This window comes from Saccopteryx bilineata, chromosome 3 (assembly GCF_036850765.1).
Source record: "Saccopteryx bilineata isolate mSacBil1 chromosome 3, mSacBil1_pri_phased_curated, whole genome shotgun sequence".
NCBI lineage: Eukaryota > Metazoa > Chordata > Mammalia > Chiroptera > Emballonuridae > Saccopteryx > Saccopteryx bilineata.
This window is the reverse complement of record NC_089492.1, coordinates 275,924,491-275,951,398: the sequence shown is the minus strand read 5'-3', so window position 1 is coordinate 275,951,398 and position 26,908 is coordinate 275,924,491. Positions and strand designations below refer to the sequence as shown.

The following is a 26,908-nucleotide window of genomic DNA, read 5'->3' as shown; positions in this document are numbered from 1 at the left end:
GCCCTGGGGCTTTGGGCAACTCTTTCCTGTGTCAGAGGTGCCCCAGACTCTTGTATTGTAAAAGTCCTATCCCCTCTTACCTCCAAACATCTTCACTTCCTCACTAAAAGCTCCCATTCATTAATCCTTACAATTATTCTCTCTCACTTAGGGATCACCAAATCTGCAGTTTATCTTCAATCTCTAGGAAACTTGATTTTCTTTCCTTGAAATGTCTCTACTAACTTTCATGGCTTTCTGAGCCTAAGCTCCTTGAGGTAGGGACTTCCATGCATTGCTAAATAGACAGACGGATGGATTGATGAGTGATTGGATGGGTGAATGAATAGGCAGATGAATGGATGAATGAATGGAAGGGTGGGTGGATGGAAAGATGGATGGATGCTGGATACATGGAAGGATAAGTGATGCCCACAGTAGTTACCCCTGGGCAGTGGAATTATGCGGGGGCATTCTTTTCTCTCTCTCAGTTTCTCAATTCACTCCTCTCTTACTTCCCTTCTTCCTTCTTCTCTCACACTTTTGCTTTTTTTCGATATTTTCCCATTTTAACATAATTTTACTTTTAGAATACAAGTAACTACCTTTTCTTTTTCCTCCTCTTTCCTCCCAACGCCTCCCCTCCCATCTTTTCCTCTCCCGTCCCTTTTTGAATTGTACACAAACCTTGCCCTAAGCCTGACTTGTGGTCCAGAGACAGCCCACATGCAGTCACAAGCTACTCACTGGCCAGACCCCAGTGAATTCTGGACCAGAATGAAAGAAAAGCACCACTTGCCCAGCAACCCATTCATACTTGTCATGAATATATATATTCATTTGGCGGGTGAGGACATCAAGGTTTGCAGCTCTGAAACTTGCCCAGGCACTTGCTGTGCTGAAGATGAGAGGTGGTGTCCTACCAGGTGAGCCAGGGCTCAGGGGGAGGGGACAGCTTAGCCTGCTCCAAGGAGGAGGCAGGAGGCTTGCTCAGGAGGCAGGTGTGGGTGCAGGTTGGAGACCTTTAGAACTAAGGGACCACATGGTCACACTCAACACCTATACTGGGCCCAGCTGGATTCTGCAAGCTATGAATTGCTGTTAGAGAAAAAAATGTCTGTACTTCTATGAGACTGAGACTCCTGCCCAGAGAAATGTGATTTCTGATGTCCTAACAGGCCTGAGGTCATGTTGCTTTTTAGCTTTGTGGTAGTAGGAGCTGTCAGGGACAGGGAAACGGGCACTGCTCTGCCCCTGTAACCCTGGGGTCCTGCGCCTTGAATGCTGACAGCCTGCCCTGTCCCCGTCCTCTCAGTGTTTTTCAACCAGTGTGCCACGGCACACTAGTGTGCCGTGAGACATGGTCAGGTGTGAGTATAAATACATTTAGAAACTATATTATTAACTATATTTATAATATGTACTGTGTTAGAGTGTCATTTTGTGTCATTTTGGTAGGTGGTGTGCCCCAGGATTTTGTAAATGTAAAAAATGTGCCGTGGCTCAAAAAAGGTTGAAAATCACTGCACATCACACGGGTACCTGGCTTCCCCCTCAAGGCGATGGGCTCGCTGGGCTCTGAGGGGTCGCTCAAGCCATACTGGTTCATTGCTCGCACTCTGAAGACATACGACTTCCCTTTCTCCAGATCCAGAAGTGCGAATCTTGGGGACGTCACAGGAGTTTCTGTGCTGATGACCTCCCAGGTGCCACTGCCTATGACCGACTGTGATAGAGGAGAGAAACTCGCATTGGTGAAGCAGCTGCCTGACCCTGGCACTGTGCTGGCCGATTCCCACACAGGCTCATTAACTTTCATCCCGGCCAAGGCTGCCCATGAACACCTGGGCTTGGATCTACCTGCCTCCTCGCCATCTCTACCTGGATGCTTACTGAGCGTCTCACATTCAACGTGTCCAGAGCTTGACCCTGGAGCTTGCCCCCACACCAAAGCTGAGAGATCTTCTATCAACAAATGTCAGACCATGTCCTGGTCTGCCCCGAACCCTCCCAAGCCCCACACCTCCCTTAGAGAGAAAGCTTCTCTAGGGCCTGACCCTTGCTACATCCCATGCTCCTTCTGTCCACCCGCCATGGCTCCGTGCCCCCTGCTCCTCCTTGGTGGTGTCAGGCCCCCACCTCTGGGTCTTTGCACTTGCTACGCCCCACCCCCGCAGTGTTCTTCTCCTAGAAATTTCTTGGCTGGCTCTTCAATTTCTTTAGGCCCTTATTCAAACCTCAACTTCTTAAGGAGGCCTCCCCAGCCCTGTATCTAGTGTCAGCAGCCTCTCCTCTCAACACTTTGAATCCCCTTCCTGCTTTGCGTCTTTCTCTTTAGCGCTGCCGCTAACTATGTTACTCCTGTATCTTGTTTGTCATTGGTCTCCACCCCCTGCTCGAATGTCAGCTCCAGAGGCAAGGACTGTTGTCTGTACCAGGGCCAAGAACAGTGCCGGCACGTGGGAGGTGCCCAATCCATGTTTGCAGGACAAATAAATGAGTAAATGGATGAATTCTCACAATAACCCTGCAAGGTAGGTGTTGACATCCTCGGGGAGTTTTGGTAACTTGGCAGAAAGTCATGCATCTAATAGCTTGTGCATTTGTCATTTAAGCTCAGGTGTGGGTGTCCCCAGACTTGCTCAGGCTCCACAGCCTCAGGGCCCCAAAGGCAGCCACAAATTCTGCATCTCGGGACAGATAGAGGGTGAAGAGCCGAAGGTCATGCAAGGTGGCAAGGCACCCAGAGGCCACTCTGCTGGGTCTGGTTAAGACCTAGAAGCACCAGGGTACCCGCTGACCCTGCCTTCTCTGAGCTTCTCCCCTCCCCCAAGGCACGCTCGGCTGCTAGGGGCCTAAAACCCAGTTAGGCCAAGGAATCGCTATCAACCCCAGTGAACATTACTGAGCACTTGTGTGCTGGATTCTGTTCTAAGTTCCTGTGCTTCAATTCAAATGATCCAAATATTGACCCCCTGTGGTGTATACAATGATCATCTCTATTATACAGAAGAAGAAACTGAGGTACAGAGAGACTAAATAACTTGCCCAAGGTCACAGAGCTAGTAAATAGCAGATATAAGATTTGAACCCAGGCAGTCCAACCCCAAAGTCTTTTTTTTTTTTTTTTTTTGGTATCCCGCATGCGCCCGACCGGGATCCACCCGGCACGCCCACCAGGGGCGACACTCTGCCCACCAGGGGGCGATGCTCTGCCCCTCCGGGGCATTGCTCTGTCGCGACCAGAGCCACTCTAGCGCCTGGGGCAGAGGCCAAGGAGCCATCCCCAGCGCCCGGGCCATCTTTGCTCCAATGGAGCCTTGGCTGTGGGAGGGGAAGAGAGAGACAGAGAGGAAGGAGAGGGGGGGTGGAGAAGCAAATGGGCGCTTCTCCTATGTGCTCTGGCCGGGAATCGAACCCGGGTCCCCCACACGCCAGGCCGACGCTCTACCACTGAACCAACCGGCCAGGGCCCCAACCCCAAAGTCTTAACCATGATACTCTACAGCAGGCGTCCCCAAACTACGGCCTGCAGGCCGCATGTGGCCCCCTGAGGCCATTTATCTGGCCCCTGCTGCACTTCCAGAAGGGGCATCTCTTTCACTGGTGGTCAGTGAGAGGAGCACTGTATGTGATGGCCCTCCAACGGTCTGAGGGACAGTGAACTGGCCCCCTGTGTAAAAAGTTTGGAGACCCCTGCTCTATAGCCTCACAGAACAAATCTTCAATTATTATATATAGCTTTCCTGTGTTGGAAAAGTAGGATCACCTGTGAGTGTGCAGAGAGAGACCCGTGTGGATAACCAGAGTCTGAGATGGCTCTCTGGAACGTTTCTACTCATTGACTCACTAACCCCGACTGTCCACCTTCTATGTGCCAGGGTCAAGAGCATCAGCTCGGGAAACGTTTACGGGCCCAGGGCTGCTGGCCCTGGCTGCATGCTGAGACTTATTTCAGCCTCCCGGGGCAGGCTGTCCGGTCTGTGCTGGAGGAAGCTGAGCTTCAGAGAAGTGAGGAAACCGGCTCACCCAGCAGCAGTCTCTTCACACAGCCACACTGCCTCTTCTCCACAGTGACATCCACTCCACAGAGCTGCCCCCCGCCAGACATCGGCCCCCGCTCTGTCCCCAGTGAGAGCCACCTCCTGGTACACACCCCACCCCATGCCCTGTGAGTGCCACCGGTCATGACCCTTTTGGGCGGGGACCAGCCTAGCTTCCCTCCCATCATGGTTCTGGCCGTGAAGAGGTGTTTGACCTGGTGTGTGGCCTGATGCCAGCCAGACTTGGGGCAGGGAGGGACCAGGGAATAGTGGATCTTCCTATTGTTATTGTCTATGTCTTTTAATTTTGTGTATTTCCATGAATAGCCTCAAGGAATGCCATTAGAAAGTGGCCTCTCAGGGCCGGAAGCGACCTCAAAAGGTCATTTAACCCATCCCGCTGCCTCTGTGCAGTCCTGCCCAGTGAACTCTCTTCTGTGCTCTGAAGGCCCCCACCCTGGGGGGCACTGCCTTGCTGGGGTCTCTCAGCGTTTCCCTGAACTTCCCCACAACCCTGGTCCCAGGTCTATTTCTCAGACTAGCCTGGGGTCTCGGGCCTCGGGTCTCCCTACCTTCTCCAGGGAGTATGTCAGCGGAGCTCTGCCTCGGGGTCTCGGCTCCTCCCAGCCCAGAACCACGTAGGCCTCCCGGATTTCGCTGGCGTGGACATTGGTCGGGGGTGAGGGGATGGTTACAAAGTCTGGAATCAGAGTCAACCAGGCGCAGCGATGAGTGGACCCTCAGAGACCACTAATCTCAGCCCCTCATTTCATAGAGAAGGAAACTGGAGCCCAGAGAGGGCTTGCTTCAAGTCACGCAGCAAGGCTGGGCCGAGCTGGGGCCAGAACGCAGGATTCCTACTGCCCTGTTCAGACTTTCCACCCTCTTTCCGAGGGACATAGGAAGGCAGGCCACACTCATCTGATCACCTGAGAGCTCTGGCTCCCCCAGCTGGACCCCTCGCACCCTGGCCTCCCCACATCCTGGACAGGTAAGGGTCCATCTCTTTGACACTTCGTGTACCAGCGTTTCCAGAACCATAAAGGGGGCTTGAGTCTTGAGGCAAGGTGTCAGGAGGTTCTCACGTACCTTCAAAATCATCTGTGCTGACCACGATCTTGCTTCCCAGATCAAAGGGGATCTCTAGGATGGAGAATGGAGCAAGTGGGGGAGAAGTAGGGGTGCAGGGTATGTGGGGGCCCCGTCAGGATGGTCCGGGCAGGACCTGCCCTTCTCTGGGTGCTGATTCCTCTCCCCGTTCCTGGCCTTGGCCTCTCAGCCCCTCATTGTGTGACCTCAGGCAGGTCCTCCCTGGGCCCCAGCATTCTCAAGGGTCCACGGTGGATCACTGCTGCGCTGGACCTTGAGTGATGCTCTGTCCTCTTGGGACAAATGAAGACAGAGAGGAGAGGCGGTGTGCCTGGGGTCAGATGCCCAGGGCGCGGTGGAGCTGGGAGGCACACCTAGGCCAGGTCGACTCCTCTGGGCCGAGAGGGCTGTGTCCTCTCACTCCCCCCAGCCAGGGGCCCTGAGGCAGGCTGCTTTCCTCCTTCAGATTAAGAGCTCTGTAGAAGGTGGGGGGTCCTCAGCCCAGCAGCTCCTGTGGGCCGGTTTGTGTTTCTTCCATCAGACTAGCTGTACCGGCCCCCTCTAGCCAGAGGTTCCTAAGGGTGCCCTGTATCTCCCTCCACAGACTAGAGGTGCCTGAGTCTGTGTCTCCTCCATCAGATTAGAGGTTCCCAAGGGCTGGGCTGTGTCTCCCCCCTGGAATAGGGCTTGGAGCGGGGGCTGAGCCACCTGTCTCTTATGTGAGACAGGCCTGAGTATACGGTCCCTTCAGGGCTTTTGTACGCACCTGTCTGCCTCCGGGCTTCCTCGTGGTCACCCATGACAACCGGTTCTGAGGCCTTGGAGGGCAGGCTGCTGCCTGCTTTGTTGATGGCTCTCACCCGGAATCCATAGCTCTGGCCTGTGATGAGGCCTTGGATTGGGCACCGACAGGTCCCGCCGGGGGCTTCATGGCAGGATACCCATTGCCCAGACTCGCCCTGGCACCTGTGGGAGAGACGCCCCGGATTCAGCTCCTGCCCATGACTCATACCTTCCCAGTCTGAGCCTCAACCAGGGCCAGTTCCCCATCCTGGGCTGCCTACCCAGCTTGCCTCGGCTAATTAAAGTCCTGCTTTCCACTTAAAAATCTGGCTCCAGCCTGACCAGGCGGTGGCGCAGTGGATAGAGTGTCAGACTGGGATACGGAGGACCCGGGTTCGAGACCCCAAGGTCGCCAGCTTGAGTGCGGACTCATCTGGTTTGAGCAAAAGTCCACCAGCTTGAACCCAAGGTTGCTGGCTCGAGCAAGGGGTTACTCAGTCTGCTGAAGGCCCATGGTCAAGGCACATGTGAGAAAGCAATCAATGAACAACTAAGGTGTTGCAACGCGCAATGAAAAACTAATGATTGATGCTTCTCATCTCTCTCCGTTCTTGTCTGTCTGTCCCTGTCTGTCCCTCTCTCTAACTCACTCTCTGTCTCTGTAAAAAATAAAAAAAATAAAATAAAATAAAAATCTGGCTCCAAGCTCGGGCCCCCAGGAAGTTAGGGCCACCCTCCACCTCCCATGATGGAACTTTCCACGCCCTTCACGGAGCTTTCCTGTGTGCCTGGCACTGTGCTGTGCCCTTCTCATCCATCACCTCACTGAAGCCCAACAGTCCCCAGAGTTAGGTGCGGTTCCCTTCACTGCACACATGGGGACCCGCCGCTCAGGGAGTGAAGTGACTTGCCCAAGGTCACACAGTGAGTAGTGGAGTTAGGCTTTCACTCGAGGGCTGCCCACTCCTGTCATGCATTCAGACTGACCCACAGAATCTGGGTTCTCTGAGCCCTCTGGGGACCACTGTCCTCAGGTCATATCACAGTACACATTACTGGTGGGATGTGGCAGTGGTCACATGTGGGTCCAAATCCTGATTCTACCACTAATGAGTGATGTGACTTTGGGCAAAGTCATTGCCCCATGCATCCCAGTTTCCTCATCTATAGAATGGGGTGCTAGAGAGTCCCCGTCCCCCTTAGATAGGGGTTGTTGGAAGGATTCACTGAGATAAGCACGAAGTTCCAGGTACATGGTCTTCCAACCTTGCCAGTGACAGAATTACGTGTGGCCTCCCACTTGGGCCTCTGAGCTGGCAGCACCAAAGGGAGCGGGGTGTCCCTGGCCTTCCCCTTCCTGGTGTGCCCCCTCCCTCTGGGGTCCCAGCTGTCTATCACTCACGGGGGAGGTAGCCAACATGTACACATACACACGTGCTCCGGTTTCAGGCACTGAGTGTTTGCCCTCCCCGGGCCAGCTCCTGCTGTACACGGTCCAGAGGGCGGTGGCTGCCTCCGGTGCTGGAATGCTACGTACCCGTGAACACCCTTTTATTGCCCCTAAAGTCTACAATTCAGTTGACCTCCTGCCCTGTTCTGAGACTAGGCATGGGGCCTCCTGTTTCCTGTGGCCCCATTGTTGTCTTCACAACCAGGCAGAGGGCTACCCCTCAGGGACTCTGTCATTCAAGGGGCTGACTCACCGCTCAATGGAGTAGCCAGTGATGGGGCTGCCCCGGGTGTCACTGGGCGGGGTCCAGGTCAGGATGAGGCAGTCTCTGTTCACATCCAGGCACAGGACATTCAGTGGGGAGCCTGGGGCCCCTGGCTTCTCTGCTGGGGCATCTGAAACCCAGGGCGGGGGTGGGAAGAGAGGGGAGTGCGGAGGCTCTTCCAGGCCCTGTCCGCTGGGCAGCTGCTCCCTCCCGTTCCCGCCCAACATGCTCTCCTTGTTAACCACTCAGGGACTCAGTGTTGATCTTGGAGATCGGCACTTGAATAATAGCTTTCTCCTTTTAAACAACAGCATCTGGGGTGGTGGGCGCACCATTTATTAGGGGCCCACCTACACCACACCCCCGAACAATTGGCATCATTAATCTCTGAGCCTCAGAGCAACTCTCCTTTTGTAGGTGGGGAAACTGAGTCTCACGGGGGAAAAGTGACTTGCCTAAGGTCACTCCACCTGGGAAGTGACAAAGCCCAGAGGCAGAAATGAACCAGAGACTGGAATCATACCAGCGCTTAGCCCTCCCTCCCTAGCTTCCACCAAGTCTGAGACTGTCGGGCTGTGTTCTTTGGAGGGTCATAGAAGGCCGTAGAGATTCTTAGAGAGACTCTGAGCCAACACCCTCATTTATAGCAGGGAAACTGAGGTCCCAAGGAGAAGGAGATTTGCCCAAAGTCCCATAGCCAATGAGTCAAGGGCAGAACCCTGGTCTCCAGGCTCCAGCTGTCCCCCCGCCTGCCATCGCTCACCTCTCACAAACACATAGGTGCTCTGCTCCCGGGTCCCAAAGGGCGAAGCCACCTGGACCGTGTAGAGCCCCTCGTCCTCCTTGTAGGCGCAGGACACCTTCAGGGATGCCTGGCGATCTGCATAGGAGATCTGCCCACGTCCTGAGGACCTCATTAACCTCCCTGGGGAGGAGAGGGGTCCAGTGTGAACTCATAGGGGATCCTGGCCTCACCTGGGAACCCATAGATGCTCGGGGGGGGGGTCTAGGCAGAGGTGGGACTGGAGTGGCTGTAGCCTGGGGCTCAGCTGGGGAGTCAGGGAAGGGGTGGTGCCTTCCGGGGCTTTACCAAGGTGACTGCTGAACTCTCCAGAAGGCTTGGGGTGTAGGGTAGGGCCCAGGGAAGGGGCTGGAAACTCAACCAGGGAGTGAGGATGTAGGGAAATGGTTGGGCTGGTGGCTCAGTGAGCAGCTGGAGGTTCTGTGAGGAAGTGAAAAGAAGCGCTGGGGCCCCGTGTGAGGGCCAGGGACTCATTCAAGGGGCTGGGGCTCCGGGAGGGGGGGGCTCCAGGAGTGGGACAGTGAACTGAATGAAAAGAGGGAGTGCTTGTTGAGGGGGCTTGGGAAAGGGGTGGGGCTCATGGAGAGACCTGGGTGTCAGTGAGGAGGGTGGGGTCAGCGAGGAGAGGGGGACGCAGTGGACGGGATCTTACTGACAAGAGTCCCTGGGACTCAGGGAGTGGCCCTGCCCCGAGGCCACACTGTTGGGCTGTCCTGCTCTTTGTTGCACCAGAGGCCCCTCCCCGCTGTCAGCATCTCTATTCTGGAAGATCTACAGGTTGTGAAAGCATCTCAGTCCTGTTATTGCAGCTGTCCCTCAGGGCTCCTCGCCGTGTCTCCACTCTGCCCCTGTCCCCAGCAGGTGCAGCCTCCCTCGGCTCAGAGCTGCTGGTGCCAGGGGAGAGGGCTGGACTCCTTGTCCTTTGGCGGCAGGCCTGGTCACAGATGGGGCAGGGGGTCCTTCTCCTCCCTGGCTGAGCCACCTCTTCTTGCCTTATCTGCCAGCCTTCTCCAGCCTTGCCTGGAACACCCCCCATGGTTTCCCAGCTCATGGGTAGTGATCATTTACCGACACCCGCACCCTGACTCTGGAAAACCCTATGCAGCTGTCACGACCTGCCCTGACACTCCTTGGCCGTCCTGTCTCCTGGCCTTGGCTTCTGTTTCTGTTGCTTTGGATGCCATCACTTACTCTTAGGGTGCTGACGAGGATCCTGTAGATGCGACTGCCTGAGCCAGGGCCTGACCATAGGCTCTCAGCGGGCAGTGGCTACAATTGTGTCTTGGCTTCCTCCCTCCTCCCAGGCCGAGAGCCCCTCGAGCTCATGCACGTCTGTGCCTCTCCCTCCCTGCCCTGGCGCCCGGCACAGGGCCTGACGCACTGGTGCTCAGTGACTGTTTGATCTGAACCCACCTGGCTGCCCTCTGCTTCCCTCTGCCTCTTCAGCACCCACAACTCAGCCTGGACTAACTGGGGAAGGAACACGGCTGAGTTTCTCTTTCAGGGGGTCCCAGGGTTGGGGATGGGACCAGGGCTCTTGTCCCTGTCTTCTATCTCTGCCTCTATAGGCTGGGGACCAGGACTGGGGGTCCTCACCGTCTCGGAACCATTGGATGTTCTGCTCAGCGTCTAATACATCTTCTGAAAACAAGCAGGTCAGGGAGAAAGGTTCCTTCTCATGGGCAAAAACTGGTTTCAGCACCGATGTGAATTCCACGCTGGGGCCAAACATTAGTCCTGGGTGGGAACAGAAATTTGGGACAGAAGTCTTCAGAGGCTGCCAGCCTAGCCTGGGACTTAGGTGTGAGCAAGGACCCTTCTGAGGTGTCCCCACTCCTCTGGATCAGGAGTCACAGTTCCTGAGGTGGTCTTAACAAGGAAAGGGGCGTGGTCCTGGGGGTGGGGGAAGGGAAGAGACTTATTTAGGTGGGACCAGATGAGCCGAAACAGCAACTACTCAAAGGTCATGTCCATTTGCCTTTTTGACTTTGTTTTTCACTCAGTTTTGGCCCCTGGGAAACTCAGCAGCTGCTCTGGGACCCTCAGAAACCCCTCTGCAGATGTTAACAGCTCATAGGCAAAATGTACAAGGACATTCCTTAGTGGGCAATGGATGGCGGTATCCTAACGGGGGGGGGGCAGCGGGGAGGCCCGACGAGAGGTCCCAGACACCCTCTGCCCAAAGGCCCATCTCTCCTTTGACTTTCTTACTTTTAAAGATCTCCGAATCGAAGCCAGCATCCTTCCCCAGGTAAGCTGAAACGCAGAGCACATGAAGTTTGAGAAGGTTCAGATCCACATTCCTGCCAGATTGTGGCAGCGTGGTCTTTGGGTGTGGATTGTGAATTTATTTATTTATTTATTTATTTACATACTTACTTACTTAGGTGTGTGTTTGAGTCCTGCTCTATTAGTGGCTCTCCCTTTTGGCTTTGGGAAAGTTCTTTCATCCCTCTGTGCCTCAGTTTGTACCTCAGCAAAATGAGGACTATTTCCTAGCTGATGGGGTTGGGGTTCTGAACGAGTGAGTTTACGAGATCAAGGCCCTTGGCCGGAGCCTGATACAGTCGGTGCTCAGTAAATTGTGGTTTCCTTCCTCTGCCCTAACTCACCGCCAGGGTCACGGAGCCTCCAGGAGGTACAGCCTGGTCAGACTGGGGGTTTCTGGTGGGGTCAGGGGACGGGGCAGCTCTAAGGAAGCCATCTGGGGGCTTAAAGGGTGAAATCTAAGAGATGTTGGCACAGAACACCAGAGAACAGTAAGAACGCTTTTGTTCACATAGTAAATACCACATGCCACTTACTAACTTCTTCAACCCTCAAATCAGCCTGTCTGTTGGTACCATTCTAATCCTCTCATGAGCAAACTGGCCCGACGCTGTCATATGACATTGGTCCCTGGAAGAGGTCCAGAAGGCTGCTCGAGGTCACACAGAGTCAGTGGAAGACTCATGATTAGAACCCAGAGCTCCTGCCTTCCAGCCCTGGGCCTTCCACCAGGACCACCACAGACGCTATGGAGATGAGAGCAGGGAGGGGCGGCCGTGGCAATGAGTGGATGGTCTTAGGAAGGACCTGGCTGGATGGAGTCTGGGGGCCAAGAAGAAACCTGGTGGATCGTGAGCTCCTGGCCTTGATGGAGAGGGGGGTAGGCAGTGAGGCGAGGGATGGAAGGACAGAGGGGGCTGGGCCCTGATGTCTGCCCTTGGGCTTGACTCTGGGCACAGCCTATAGGGACAGTTCGAATTCCACACACACAGCCTGGCCCGGCAGCAGGGACAGCTGCCTTTGAGGGCAGAGTGTGGAGAAGACAGTGGAGGATGGTTTAACCAGGTCTGTTGAGCAGTGGGGAGCAGGGGCTGGATTCCAGCTTGTCTGCTACTCAAGGAGTGTGTGTGTGTATGTGTGTGTGTGTGTGTGTGTGTACGTATGTACATGCAGCTTCTCTCTCCTGAGCTGTGCTCTGTCCCGGTTATGGGGTCAGGGAGGGAGAGTCCATTTCATCGAATCAGCATGAGTGTGTGAGGGCAGTAGTGAGAGTCCCCTTTGCAGATGGAGAGGCTGGGCGGGAAGTAGCCCCTCCAGGCTCACACAGCCAGTCTGCGGCAGAGCCAGAGTGTGTGCTGGGGTCTAACTCCTGAGCGTCTCCCCTGCTTTGTGTTCTGATTTGAAGGTGCCCTTGGGGTAACCTTCAGATGCAAAACTGGGAAATAGCACCAGAACCCAAATGGGGCAGGGGGGGTCAGGAGGGGAGTTGATAGGGCTTGGCCTTTGCCCCCTGAGGACCCCTCAGTAGGGCAGGGAGGGCCGGGCCACCCTCCCAGAGGCCCTGAGCTGGGTTGGTACCCAAGCCCAACCCGACAGGACAGCACAATCTTTGAAGACAGCTGGATAGGTTGTGCAGTCTGAGGGTGAAGCCTTCACTTGTTCCAAGGGCCCCGGGGAAGTGAGCCACTCCATGGCTGTCTGGTCACCCAAGCCCAGGCCGGTACCCCTGTGCCAGGGCCTTTCCTTGAGTCTGACCACAGGCTCATGTCCTCATCTGCTCATCCTAGGTTTTCTGTGGGCTGGCATGGCCTTTTGGGGACAGGAGGACTTACTGCGGACAAGGACTTTGGCAAAGGAGGAGGCCTGGCCATAGGTGTTCTTCACCTTCACCATGTAGGTGGCTGCATCCTCCATGGTGCATCTGAGAAGGAGAGAGAGAGAGAGAGGTGCACCCAAGACTGCTGGGCTCCTGGGCTCCACGGGAAACTCAAATCGCCATCAGTGGGTGGGGATGAACCGGACGGCCTCAGCTTGGGGACCCTAGGCTCTGGCTCTGGCTCTGGCTCCGCCTCTGGAAAGCCCTGTGTGTGCCTTAGGGCTGGGCACAGCCCTCTCCCTGCCCCAGTGCCCACCCCTGAGAAACTGGGGACATCACATCAGCCTATCCCACCTCAGGTGAAAGTACTTTGGAAATATGATTATTATTACTGACTCTGCAGGATTAGAGAGTTTCAGTGCCTTCCCCAGGGCCACACAGCAACTGGAATTCAACCCAGCTTTCAGGTGACAAGCCCTCTCCCAGGCACGACCTCCCTCCCCATCAACACCTCTAGATCAGAAGCCTGGAGCAGGCACCGGGCACGGGCTTGTCTGAGACACAGTGCCAGCCTGTGCTAGAGCTGGGCCAGACGCCCAGACGTTCTCAATCTCAGGCCCAGGTCTCCCCTCCAACCAGGCCAACACTGTCATGTTCCCAGTGGAGGCTCAGGCCAGCTCCATCTCAGAGGCACCTAGTGATGAGGAGAGTAGTAGGCAGAATGTGGCACATCTGGCACCCATCAGCAAGCAGAGAGGCCCCTTGGTGCCCCTTTCTTCTCCTGGCTGCTCAGGGCAAGGATCCCTGTTTTAAGGGCCAGTCCTATCTGCTTCTATAAGCACCCCCCTGGGCCTGCACAACTTCCTTGACTACTCAGCCGACAGGACACCTCCCTCTGTAGAATTGTATGATCAGGTATTTATGTTTATGCATCCCTACATTGCTTCTGGAGGGTACGATCAATGTCCTGTTCATTTCTGTGTCTCTGAAGCCCAAGTTGGTTGAGGTGGAGGGTTTGGTGTATCGGGAAGAACACATACGGAGAGAACTGGCTCAAGCCCAGGCCCTGTCCTGTGAAAGCTGTGCAAGACTCTTGACCTCTTGTAGTCTCTGTTTCCTCACCTGCAACAATGCCTCCTTGCAAGAACAGTGGTGGGCATTGTCAATTGAATGTGTACAGCGCCAAGCACAGGGCTTGGCACTGGAAGGAATTCAACATGTGGCAGCTCATGAATAATGCATACATTGGGGACTGTGTTTTCATACCTCCCTCCATGCATGTGGCTTCTTCCTGCAAAACCATGCTTAAGACTCACAACCTCCTATCTTAAAAGCAGTAAGAGAAAAGCAATTAGTTATCTACAATGGAGCTCCCATAAGACTGACAGCTGACTTCTCAATAGAAACTTTACAGGACAGAAGGGATTGGCAAGAAATATTCAAAGTGATGAAATGTAACCGAAGTGATCAAATGACCTACACCTAAGATTACTCTTCCCAGCTAAGATATCATTTAGAATTGAAAGACAGATAGTTTCCCAGACAAGAAAAAGCTAAAGGAGCTCATCATCGCCAAACCATTATTATATGAAATGTTAACAGGTCTTCTTTAAGAAGAAGAAGAAGAAAAGATTAAAAATTTGAACAATAAAATGGCAATAAATACATGACTATCAACAATTGAATCTAAACAACAAATGAGTAAGCAGAATAAAAACAGACTCAAAGATGCAGAGAATGTTTTGATGGTTGCCAAATGGGATGGGGGTTTGGGGGGTGGGTGAAAAAGTTGAAGGGATTTAGAAGTACTATTGTAACAGAATAGTCTGGAGAAGTAAAGGACAGCATAGGGAATATAGTTAATATTCTAACTGGTGCCTGGTGTCAGATGCGTGCCAGATATATCGGGATGATCACTTAGTAAGTTACATAATGTCAAATCACTGGCATATACACCTGAAACTAATATAATAATGCATGTGAACTTTTATTGAAAATAAAAAATGGTAAAAAAAAAAACAAACCCTACCATCTTCTGAAATGCCTATCTAACTCTCCCTTCCACGGCTTCCCCTTGCACTTGTGTTGTGTGTGTGTGTCTGTGTGTGTGTAAGGATTTGTGTTTTCTCTCCCCACTTGCCTAGCTCAGCATTCAGTCCTTGCTGCTAGCCCCTGAGTCCACATTCTTCATTGTGTATATTCCAAGGCACTTGAACCGCATGGTGGTATGTGTTACATACTGATTCCTGGGCCCCACTCCAGACCTACTTAATCTGAATCTCTGGGGGTGAGAGTAGGATCCTTCCCACAAATGGATTTTTTTTTATTTAACAGAGACAGCGAGTCAGAGACAGACAGACAGGAACTGAGAGAGATGAGAAGCATCAATCATCAGTTTTTCGTTGCGATACCTTAGTTGTTCATTGATTGCTTTCTCATATGTGCCTTGACTGTGGGGCTTCAGCAGACCGAGTAACCCCTTGCTCAAGCCAGCGACCTTGGGTCCAAGTTAGTGAGTTTTGCTCAAACCAGATGAGCCCGCGCTCAAGCTGGCGACCTTGGGGTCTCGAACCTGGATCTTCCTCATCCCAGTTCGACGCTCTATCCACCGCGCCACTGCCTGGTCAGGCACAAATGGATATTTTAACAAGCACCCCAGATACTTCTGAAGATGCGGCCCACCCAGGAAACAGCTCCAAGGAAGCGTGGGGAATCCTGCTCTGACTTCAGGAGTATTGAGGCCCGGGGATCATGGGTTTTTCCGGGGCTCACAGTCTCACCTCCTAATCTCCAGGGTCAGCAGCCCGTAGTTGTTGGTGATTCGGTACTTTCCGGCAGGGAAGAGGCGGGGATCGATTTGCATGTCATTTTTGTACCTGTGGAGACACAGTGCTCTGCGGCAGGCTATGTGGTTCTGAGTGGAAAGAATTCGAAGCCTCTTGGACCTGGATTCCAAACTCAGCTTTGTGCTGCTGAGTCACTTATGTGACCCACGGCAGCACTTTCACTGCTCTGAACCTCAGTTGTTCTCATCTGTGAAATGAGAGTAAGAATAGCACCAACCTCGTAGGGCTGTTGTGCCCATTAAATGGGATAAGACATGTAAAGTTTTTCTCCAGCACTCTGAACATTATAGATGCTTATGAGTTCATTTCGCTTCTGGGGGGCAGAGAAGAGGGAGCCTGTAATTAGGGATAGCTGCTCTTTCCCATATCGGGGTACCTGCAGGAACCAGGCCCCAGGTTTTCCCTCCTCTGATGTAGGTTGCCAAGGAAGGTACCCCCATCCCTACTTCCCTGTCGACCCCTCAGGACAGCAGGTTTTTTTGTTTTGTTTTGTTTTTGTTTTATTTTTTATCTTGGCTCTTGTTAGAATCAGCAAAGGAAGCTTTAAAAAAGTCCCCATGCCCAGATTTTAAACATAAGCCTTTGGGAATTTGTATCAAAAGCAGCTAATTATTGTCCTATAGGCATTCTAAAGGAATAGAATCTATCGGTGAGCCACTAAATATATAATGTCTTTCCTAGCCTCTTTCTCTGCTAGGTGTAGCCATGTGATTAAGTATTGTCAACAGAAAGTAAGACAGGTCTCATGTGGTTGCCTCTTTCCTTCCATCCAGAGGCAGAATATGGCCATGATGATGCCATCTCACCAAAGGAAGACCAGGCCTGAGTCCCTGGGTAATTTGGGAGCAGAGCTGCTGTAGCTGCCCCACCCTTTCTACATCTGACTCTTAAGGGAAAGAAAAATAAACTCTTTTATTTAAGCTATTAATAAATCTTTATGCCCAGGCTGCATCCCAGAATTAAAACGAGAACTTCTGGAGGTGGGACCTGGGCATCAGTATTTTTTAAACTGCCCGGTGATTCCCAAGGGTGGCCAGGCAGATCATCCCTCTGCTCGTTTCCCGTGAACACTGGGGTCCTGTTCTCTCTCCCGTGGGCACCAGACAGTGAGATGGCCTGATCTCTGTCCACTGAGCCTGAGGAGTCAGGGCTGTTGAATGAAAGTCTGTGAAAGTTACAAGGCCTTGACCCATATTGCTGTGTGACCTTGGGCAAGTCAGTTCCCCTCTCTTGGCTTCTTAGACCATGAGGCTGTTGCATGGACAGTCTGCCCCACTGGTGGTTGAGGTTGAAATGGAGGCCTCAGCCGAGAGAGGGCACCTGGGCCTCAGTACATTGCCTTTCTTGGACCTGGCTCCCCGCAATCCGTGACCTGTTTGTCTCCATGGCAACCAAACAATGCCATGCCCATGCCCCACCAGATAAACCCCACGCTCTGCTCATTTCTGAAAGCAGCTCAACTAGGTATTCCGTGGGGAGGGTGGTGTCTAACCTGGGTGCCCAATCTCTCCATCTCTCTTAGGCTTGGGGACCAAGGTCAGGCCCCCCACCCTGTACCCATCAGGAACATTCCAGGCACCTCAGCCTGGCCAACCTTTGCCTTTCCCAGAAAAAGCCGCAGTTGCAGCTCTGGGAATGACCTGGACAGCCAGGGACCTCTGTGCTCATGCCGCCCTCTCTCTGGGCTCCTTCTGCCTGTTCAGTGGCCCTTGTGGGCATGGGCTGTGCTGATGATCCTAAGTGGCAGCCAGTCATAAAACAGCAGTAAATGAGACAGCTGAGGCCAGGTACCCAGCCCAGAGCCTGGCGTAGAGAGGCCACATAAGAGAGTGAGATATTTATCTGAATTTATTTTTTCCTTACATCCTTCGGTGTTAGACTTCCATTTTTAAGTCGGCTTGGCCTAGGCCCTAGGAGATTGATTCTGACTTCAGGTGGAGTCACGTCCAGGGTCCCTTTCGTAGCGTTAACCCGGCCCGACTAGAGCCTTGCCTAGTGCACCCTGTTGCTGCCCCTGCATTCAGGAAGTGTTCAATAATTGCTGACTGAATGGACTCGTCTCACAAGCCTCGTGGGCCAGGATCTTCCTTCTGTCCTGGGGGCTGGACAGAGCTCTGGAGGCCAGTCCCGGGATGGTACGTGGCCCCGCCGGAGTTGATTAATGATGGAAAACCAGCCTGCAAAGCCAGGAGCCACAGGGGGCCGCCTGAGTCCTTCTGGCTGGAGGTGAGCCTGCCTGGGCTCCCACCACTTACAAGGAATGCTCTGTGGTGGCAACCTTGCCCTGTTGTGGCAACACTGTTGGCAGAGGTGGAAACGAATTCCCCTGTCAGGAGGCTCCCACGCAGAATGTCTCAGAGGGGGGCTCCTGGGCCAGGACAGGGCGGGGCAGGGCAGGGCTGGGCAGGGCTGGGCTGCCGGCCAGGACAGCTGAGGTGCTGACCTCCACTTGGCCCAGTCCGGCTGTCGGGAGCAGTCCTCCTCCTGAACCAGAGACTTGTAGGGAGGGACTGCTTTGGCCCCCACAAAATTCCAGGGCCCTGCACGGTGTCTGGCACACTTTTGTGGATCAATGCCATTTGGCAGTGGGCAGCTGTGGTATCAACACCCTCAAGGCATTATTCTTCTTTAAAAATTTTTTTTTTTAACAGGGACAGAGAGAGAGTCAGAGAGAGGGATAGACAGATAGAACGAAGAGAGATGAGAAGCATCAATCATCAGTTTTTCGTTGCGACACCTTAGTTGTTCATTGATTGTTTTCTCACATGTGCCTTGACCGTGGGCCTTCAGCAGACTGAGTAACCCCTTGCTTGAGCCAGCGACCTTGGGTCCAAGCTGGTGAGCTTTTGCTCAAACCAGATGAACCTGTGCTTAAGCCGGCGACCTCAGGGTCTCGAACCTGGGTCCTTCCACATCCCAGTCCGACGCTCTATCCACTGCGCCACCGCCTGGTCAGGCTCAAGGCATTATTCTTGATTGCTCCTGGCCTAAGAGCTTTCCATTTCTCTGATTTCTGAAGTATTATGTGTGCTTTAAGAAAAATAACAATAACAACTATACTTATGACTTTGCTACTCACTAGGCCGGTGGAAAGAGCTATGGGCTCAGAGGCAAAAGACCCAAGTTTGAATCCTAGGTCACATTGGGGATAATAGTTCCTACCTCATACGTGGCCCTGAGGTTCAAATGAGAGACAAATTCTGGGCCAATATAAAGTGGGTTCAAGTATAAGATACTGTTTTGTCCTTTGTGATGTTATCTGTGTGCTTATCTTCCCTCTTCTAACTAGATCATGGTCTGTTCACCCTTAAGGGCTGGTTTATATGTCACCTCCTCTGAGAAGCCTTCCTGGATCCTCCAGGTGGAGGCAGCCACTCCCTTCTCTTCACCTCCACTCTTTTACCTCAAATGTCACCCGTGAACATACTCCTCTATGTTGATATTTCTCTTCTGTGCTGAGGGTTCCTCAGGGCAAGGCTGTATCTGAGTCATTTCTACACCACAGTGCCTGAGTCAGGGCCTGGGACGGGTTATGCTCCTTGTAAATATTGGCTGAAATCCTTTCCTCGTCTTCCAACATGGTTGACAATGGACCTTAGACCCAGGGGAACTCAGGAGGCAATGAGCTTAACTGTGAATGGGAATAACATGCCTCCCTCTGCGGTAGAACTGAGACCTTGGACGCGGCCGTGCCTACACCCCTCTCTGCCATGCTTGCTCGGGAGACACCTGCCACCTCCCCGGGATGGTGTCTCCGGCTTTTCAAGCCCCTTTCAAGTTATAAGAGCTTTCACACTGTTGTGGCATTAAACCTTTACCATGCGCAAGCTGGACTGGAGGTCGTCAACCCATTTGACAGAATAGGAAACTGAGGCACAACTGGAGAGGTTAAGAGATGTAGTTGAGATCACAGTGAGTTAGTAGAGAGAGGGAGAGTGAGGCCTGGAACACGAGGCTCCCACTCCAGGCCTGAGCTCCCTCTCCCTGTAGGGCCTCTGCCCTCCCCATTTCCTCTCCTGCTCCTCAGTCCCCTGCCCTGCCTGCCCTCCAGCCCCAGAGACACCCAGCTGGGAGCAGCTGCCTTCTCGTGCTATCAGAATCATATTTTTACAAGTGCTGGCTCCCCGGTGGCCCAGTCTTCTAGCCCCAGGCTGGCTGGGAGGCAGCTAAGAATAACCCCTCCTGAGCCTCCCCAGCAGCTGCTGTTCTGTTTGGGGGTGGGCAGAGCTCAGGGTCTGTGGGGCTGCAGCTTCTCTAAGGCAGCAGGAACTTCTGGGGAGGGACTGGGCCCCTGGGGGATGTTGGGCTGTAATGAACTCACATAGCCATGGAGGTAAAGCAAGGACCACTCTCTCCTGCCTCAGTGGCTTACCAGGTGACCTGGGGTGGAGGCGAGGCCTTGACAGTACAGGTGAGCAGGACCGTGGTGTGCTCCCAGACGGCGTGGGAGCGCAGCGGGATCCAGAACCAGGGCCCCCGGCCGGAACACAGCTCCCTCAGCTCTTTGGCTTCTCGAATCTTCTCCTCTGTCTGGAGGCAGGAGGAGGTCTGTGACCCCTGTGAACCAGGGCACTGTCTCTCCCCTGTCTTCACGGTCACCCTTCCCTGTGACATTCAGGCTCTGGAGTCGGACCCACGTGAGCTGGAGCCCCTTCAGCAGCCTCTGAGAGGCAGTGTGGCCCAGAGGGCAGAACGTGGGCTTTGGAACCAGCTAGCCTGGGGTCAAGGGCAAACCCTGCCACTCGCTTGCTCTGAGACCGCAGGCAAGTCCTCAGGCCCCTCTTCTGTAAAATGGGGATGACAGTAATATTCCCCACCCTCCTGCGGGGTTGTAGTGAGGAGTCAATGAGTTAATATGTGAAAACCATGGGCACCGAAAAAGCCCATGTAAGTATTAGCTATCGCTCCCCTGCCCAGGGAGGGGGTACAGAGCGTGGCTTCAGATCCCTGACATTTGTGAAGAATAGCATTTCCTGAGGGTCTCTGAGTTCTAGGCACTGAGAATATGACTTTATAAGCCCGATCTCATTTACTTCTCGTCTCAACACTGAGAGTTGGTACATCCACAGACATCTATCTTGCAGATAAGAAAACCGAGGCTCAGGAAGAATCAGTTGCTTGCTTCACGTCACACAGCCGAGGGTGGGGCACAGGGTCCGGGCTTTTTCCTGGTAACTAACTGCTTCTTGAGAAGGGGGTAAAGTGAGGTGGGTGGCATGTGATGGGTCCCCACTCCCAGGTCCCTGGGGCGCCCCCCCGCCCACCCCCCTCACCCGCCGTCTCAGCGCCTTCCGGTCTTTTCTCTGGCGCAGCAGCCATTGGGTCCGTAGGAAGGCAATGTCTGTCCTCTCCAAGTCGTTGCCGAAGCCCACCCGCTTCTGCCCCCGCTCCTCCAGCTCCACGGTGGAGGTCTGGCGCCTCAGCTGGGCTTCCCTGTGGTGACAGAACATCAGGGGCTGAGAACCTAAGGTTTGAGGGGGAGGTCATCCCAGCCAATGCCATCCCCATGCCCAGCATTGCAACCTGCACTTTTAGCTTCTTGAGGACAAGAGCAAATTTTAATCCTCTTGTGCCTTCAAAATACCCTGAATGGGTGCCCTGCTTACAGTAGGTGTAGGTGCATAATAACTACCCTCAGTATGGCTTGCAAGGCTCTTTCACAAACCACTGTTCCTCCCGTTTTCATGGAACCTGGTGGACAGACAGTCGTCTCACCATTCTACAGGACGGCCCCTGAGGCTCGGTGGTTGGCGTCAGGCCAGCCAGCTCCAGGAACCAGGCCTCCTGGCCCAGGACTTGACTGACCTCTTGCTGTTCTGACGCTCTGAGGCCTTTCCTGTCTTGGGGCTTGTGTCTGAAGCCTGGGGCTGGTTTACTTGCTCCTCCTGTCCCCAGCCCCTCCCACCACGTGCAGCCAGCTGTGAAGGGTGGATGCCCCCCCCCTCCCTTGGGGGTGGTCTCTACTATTGCCTGTGGAGTCATCCAGAGGATTGCAAGGTGAGCTTTGTAGTCTGACAGCCTGGGACTTTCACCTTGGTCTAGCGTCTCTCACTCTAGATGTGTCACTTCCACGGCTTCTTTAAGCTCAGTGTGGGAGCCCAGTAGCAAGACAGGGGACTGGCCAGGATGGCCCCTTCTCAGCTCAGGGCTCTCTGGAAAGGTCACTTGACTTACCAAGACGTCTCTGAGGAGGCCGTCAGGGCCAAGGCGGCTGCGAGGGCGTAGTCTGCGGCGCTGAACTGGTACTCTTCCTCACTGCCCGGGAAAGGAGAGTTCATGGCTCCTGCAGGCTCGGCTGGGCATCTGGCTGGGGCTCCCTGAGTTTAGGGTTGTGCCCACCCGCCTCAGCCTCAGGGAACAGCAGGCACGGCTGTACCTCCCTCTTCAAACTGGGGTTCCGGAGGACAGGGCTGTGCCTCCCTCTCTGACTGGGGCCTCCAGGGAGGGCCATGGTCGGGATGGAGCCCCCGGTGCTCCCACCTGCTGCGGAAGGTTCGCCTGCGCACTGAGGAGTCCATGTGCAGGCTGTGCTGCCGCTGCTCCCTCTGCTCCTCCTCCTGGCGGAGCTCCAGCCTGTGGACCTCCATGGCCTGGGGGGGCTGGGGCTCCCCCACATTTCCAGGGCTGTGGGGCAGAGTCATGGCTGTGAAAATGACAACCTGTTAAGCCAAGGTTGCACGGTCACTTCTCCAGGTGTCAGCTTATCCCTTTCCCATGTGGTCCCAGCCTCTCTGGGAGGTTTGTGGAGTGAGAGGCTAGGGGGTTCTCTCTCTGGTGGGCAGACAGGGGGTGGGGACCTGAGAGGGAGAGGGACTTGCCCAAGGTGACAGGGGCGAACTTCGTGCTCTGAGCCTGGCTTATCTACCACCCCACTTATTCCCCAGCTGAGTGAGCAGAGACTGCTTTGGGGATCAGGATTCCGGCTGCCACCCTGTCCTTGCCTGGCTGTGTGACCTGGGGCAAGGCCTTGCCTTCTCTGGGTTTCAGCTTCCCAGAAGATTGATCACTGTGACGTTAAGGGCTGTTCTATGACCAAGATGGACAGCTGTCCTTACTCTTCTTGCATCTGACACGCTCAGTCCTCCACCCCTGAGCCTTTGCGCAAACTGGTTTCTCACCCGGAGAACCTTCTTCTCCCCTTGGCTTGCTTAACTCTAGTCATGCTTCAAAGCCCACCTTGAGTGTGTTTAAGAGAGCACAAAGGTTGAGCGTAGAGGCTCTGGGTCCAGCACCCTGACTGTGCCCCCAGCTTCTCATCCCAGTGTACAAGTGTGTAATCCTGGGCAAGACTGACTTGATTTCCTTTTCTGTAAAATGCATCTACTGACCTCCCAGGATGGTTGTAAAGGTTTGATGAGTGCCTGGCACCTTGTAAGTACCGCATTTCCCCATGTATAAGATGCTCCCATGTATAAGATGCACCTTAATTGTGGGGCCCGAAATTTGAATAAAAATGTATTACATAAAGTTATTGAACTCAAGTTTTACTCATCATAAAATTCATACAGCTCCTCATCACTGTCAAAACTCCCATCCATTAGTTTGTCCTCATGTGTGCCTGATGACAAACCACTGTCTTCAACAATCAGCGCAAAAAGATGCACGAAAAAGCGGAAAATGCAAGTAAAAAACCTGCAACCACTGTATAAGACGCACCCGGTTTTTAGACCCCAAATTTTTAGAAAAAAAGGTGCGTCTTTTACATGGGGAAATATGGTACTATATAAGTGAGAGATTTTAACATTCTTTTTCTAAGCACTGCTGAAAAACTACAGGCCGCCTAAAATTTCCCCTCCTCTAATCCTTTTCATACTTTGTATCAACTTCACAATTTAGCTCTGATTCAAAAATAGCCTCCTCTTATTTATTTCATATCAGTACATCTTGATCCTTCAACAAGGTTGTAAATGAATTCAATGTCACAGCAGTGGGTGTTTAACTATGTGCCAGGACTCATGTTAGGAGTTTTCAAATGCGTTGTCCCCAGTCCCCACAACAATCATCCCATTTTATAAGGAGGGGAAGTGCATGTTCAAGTTCACACAGTGGGCTGGTGGTAGAGCCATGACTGGCACCCAGGTCTGCCCGCTCAGAGCTCTCTTGACCTCTACATGTCTACTCAGGGCAAGGCTTTGGGTGAGGCTAGGGGACATGGTGGGCCACATGGCCTTTCTTCTTCTTTTTTTTTTTTTTGTATTTTTCCGAAGCTGGAAACGGGGAGGCAGTCAGACAGACTCCTGCGTGCGCCCGACCGGGATCCACCCGGCATGCCCATCAGGGGGTGATGCTCTGCCCATCTGGGGCGTCGCTCTGCCGCAATCAGAGCCATTCTACCGCCTGAGGCAGAGGCCACAGAGCCATCCCCAGCGCCCGGGCAAACTTTGCTCCAGTGGAGCCCCAGCTACGGGAGGGAAAGAGAGAGTCAGAGAGGAAGGAGAGGGGGAGGGGTGGAGAAGCAGACGGGCGCTTCTCCTGTGTGCCCTGGCTGGGAATCGAACCTGGGACTTCTGCACGCCAGGCTGACGCTCTACCACTGAGCCAACCGCCCAGGACCATGGCCTTTCTTCTTGTAAGGAGGTCACAAGGGAGGGGACCTCCTTTGTATTCCTGAGGCTCAGGTCTGGGCCCCCAGGCGCTGCCCAGTAGGGTAGGATCAAATTGGTCTGAAGGAGGCTCAGGAACCAGGGAGGAGTCCTGGAGAGGGAGGTCAGGAGAGTGGGAGGCCCCTGAGCTAGCTGGGGTTGGGTTCTTATACTAAGTCCTCCCCCAGATGAGGGCCTCAGTGTCACCACTGGGTTTCTGATGGTCCCTCGGATGCTGAAGCTCTAGGGTGCTTGGAGGAGCCCCTGAAATGGCTTTGACATCTCCTACAGGTGGGAATTCTGAGGGGCAGACCTCTGACCTGGGAGGGTCCTTGCCAGGCATGGACCTGATGCCGAACCCTGGACATGAAGGAGGAAGCAGAGAGACTAATACTTGAGCCCAGTCTGGCCTGTTCCCATGAGGCCCCGCTCTGCCTTGGCCCCTGACTCTCTCGAAGGACCTCAGTGTGTGTGTGAGTGTGTGTGTGTGTGTGTGTGTGAGTGTGCATGTGTATATGTGTGCTTGCTCTGACCTGGGTGTGAACGGGGTACCTGGGTGATCATTTCTCTAAGTTCACAACATTTCAGGTGGGCCCACTGGTTTTATCAGAAGTCCTTGACCTGGGGGGGGGCTGTTGTGGGGTGTCAGGGGACTCAGGAAGCCAAATGTCAGCCTTGGTGGGCATTTATTGATTCCTTCCAGTTCCTAAAAGTTTGTTTCTTTTGGGTGTCCATAAAGAACACCCAAGAGAGACTGGATTACTGAGGGGTGTCAGCCGGGGCCAAGGGCTGCCCCTGAAGCTTCCTTGGTCTCCTGCTTTGACCTCAGTTGAACAGAACAGGACAGTCACCCCTAGGGTTCCCATCTGGCTGCTCCCAAGGAAGAGGGTCTGCCTGCACCCAGAGGATGGCCCTGCTCATTCTGTTCTTTCCTCTTCCATGCCCAGCACGAGAGCTGTGGGTATCACCCTAGGCAGGGGAGGCACCCGGCTTTCCTGGGACGCCGTGGCCTGCGGCCCCAGCAGCTGAGGGTTAACATTCATTGGCACCGGTGGCTGGCTCCCTTCCTCCGATGCTCTGTCCCAATTAGCACAGTGGGTGGGCCTGGCACCCATCCCTGACCTCCTAGGCCTCCCGAAACCAGACCCCCCTGCTTGAGCAGATGAGCCATCCGTTCTTTTTAAAGCACTGACTAGGCTCAGGATTAAGCCTCAAGAGAGCAGCCTCCCCTGCCCCCTGCCGAGAGACGCAGTGTGTGTGCCTGGTGGGGAGGGGTCAGCAGGGGGAGGGCCAGGTGAGTAAACCGCCCCCCTTGCCCTGTCCTGGCCCTCCAATGCCCTGGGCTAGCAGTCCTGCCATGTGGCCACTTTCCTCCTGAGCCTCAGTCTGCTTTTGCACTGGCCCTCTGACAGGCAGACCTGAGTGAAGGGGAGCAAGGAGTCCTCTCCCCTCTTCCGGAGGGAGGGAGGTGCACCGGGGTTTGGGGGTGTTGGGGTGTGGGGTTGTGTGTGGGGGTTGGGAGGTTGGGGAGGGCTTCCTGCTGGGTCAGGTGGGCGGGAGCAGAGGCAGCCTATGGAGTTTTTCTGCTATGGCTCCACCAGCTTCCAAGAGGCAGGAATTCTGACTCTCGGAGAAACTGAGACAATTTCTGCCCTGTCTGGGCCTCAGTTTCCTGCCAGTGAAGCCAGGCTGGGAGAGTGCCCACCTGGCCCTGCAATTTGCGCCCAGCGGGCTGGATCTCGTTCGCTGCCAGCACTGCTCAGGTTTGCTGGACCTGCCAGCTCACCCCGTCCCTGCCGATCGATCCTAGCCCCCGCTCCGGCCCCTGCTCCGGCTCCGCTGCAGGAAAGCCTCTGCTTCCCAGGTCTCCCCAGACGGCCCCAGGTATCCACAGAGGGCTCAGCTCAGAAGACACAGAAGCATGCAGACAGTGGGAGGAATAGAGATTTCTAGGCTCTCCTTCCATTTTCATTAGGATGCTGCCTGAGCGCATGTCTGCCTTTTCCTTCCAAACCTCCCAGACTCCTTTTCCAGCACATGCGAGCATGCGCGCAGGCGCGCGCGCGCGCACACACACACACACACACACACACACACCACTTCCCCAGGGGAAGTGAGGGTCTCACTCCTGAAAGTGTTCCTTTCTACACCGATCCCTGGAAGTAACTCACAGAAGCAGCCGTGTCCACTTAGGCGTCTCTGGGAAGAAGATTCCAAAGGAGGAGAGGATCCTTGGTCTCGTCTTGCCCTGGGCTCAGCAGGGACAGGGAGAAGAATGCGACCCTGGAGCCTGCACGGGCCTTAAATATAGCAGCGCTGAGACAGTGATGACAATGGATGAGGACGATGGGGGGGGGGGGTGAGGGAGGGGCCGGTCCCTCCATCCAGCATTGCTCAGGCAGCCGCAACAGGTGGAGCTGTCCCCACCCCCATGGCTGGCCTCCTCACACTGCTCCTCTTCCCCTCAGCTGGCTTCCTTCTGCCCAACCCCAGCCCCCAGGAAAGTGGAAAGAAGGTAGCAGCTCAGGCGCGTTGTTCAGGAAGCAGGTAAGGGCCGTTTCCCAGCAGCTGAGAGCTCTATTCTGAGTTCTCCCCTGACTGACCAGCCTTGGGAAAGATACCAGCTTCTCTGATTGATTCCCCTCCTAAAAAGTAGAGACAGTGAGACTGGGTACCCAGACTTCATGAAAACTGTGGAAGGCACGTGACCTAAAAATGAGTCTTCGGCCCTGGCTGGGAAACTCAGTTGGTTAGAGTGTCATCCTGATATGCCAAGGTTGGGGGTTTGATCCCTGGTCAGGGCACATACAAGAATCAACCAGTGAATGCGTAAATAAGTAGAACAACAGATCAGTATTTCCCTTTCTCTCCCTTCCTCCCTCCTTCCCTCTTCATCCTTCTCTCTAAAAATCAATCAAAAAATTTTTTAATGTTTTAAAAAATGGGTCTTTAGTGCTTAGAAGTTAAAATGGAACTATATGGCTT

The 26,908-nt window shown here is 54.1% G+C and overlaps 1 protein-coding gene across 2 annotated transcripts in view; it reads right to left on the bottom strand.

Moving 5' to 3' along the window:
• Window positions 1–26,203, bottom strand: part of MYOM3 (myomesin 3) — a 52,728-nt gene extending 26,525 nt beyond the window's left edge. Inside the window, exons 1-15 of one of the 2 annotated variants that reach the window (XM_066270100.1) lie at window positions 26,095–26,203; window positions 21,822–21,984; window positions 21,516–21,596; window positions 20,615–20,774; window positions 19,714–19,871; window positions 15,276–15,371; window positions 12,512–12,600; window positions 10,623–10,667; window positions 10,008–10,148; window positions 8,373–8,534; window positions 7,598–7,739; window positions 5,878–6,077; window positions 5,112–5,165; window positions 4,595–4,722; window positions 1,522–1,705 (exon numbers count right to left, since the gene is read on the bottom strand). In XM_066270100.1, coding sequence (XP_066126197.1) covers window positions 1,522–1,705; window positions 4,595–4,722; window positions 5,112–5,165; window positions 5,878–6,077; window positions 7,598–7,739; window positions 8,373–8,534; window positions 10,008–10,148; window positions 10,623–10,667; window positions 12,512–12,600; window positions 15,276–15,371; window positions 19,714–19,871; window positions 20,615–20,774; window positions 21,516–21,596; window positions 21,822–21,982 — 1,801 coding nt within the window. In that variant the 5' untranslated portion in view covers window positions 21,983–21,984; window positions 26,095–26,203. Of the gene's footprint in view, window positions 1–1,521; window positions 1,706–4,594; window positions 4,723–5,111; window positions 5,166–5,877; window positions 6,078–7,597; window positions 7,740–8,372; window positions 8,535–10,007; window positions 10,149–10,622; window positions 10,668–12,511; window positions 12,601–15,275; window positions 15,372–19,713; window positions 19,872–20,614; window positions 20,775–21,515; window positions 21,597–21,821; window positions 22,001–26,094 lie in introns of both variants that reach the window. The other variant, XM_066270102.1, reaches the window with a different exon arrangement.
• Window positions 26,204–26,908: the final 705 nt, after the last annotated feature.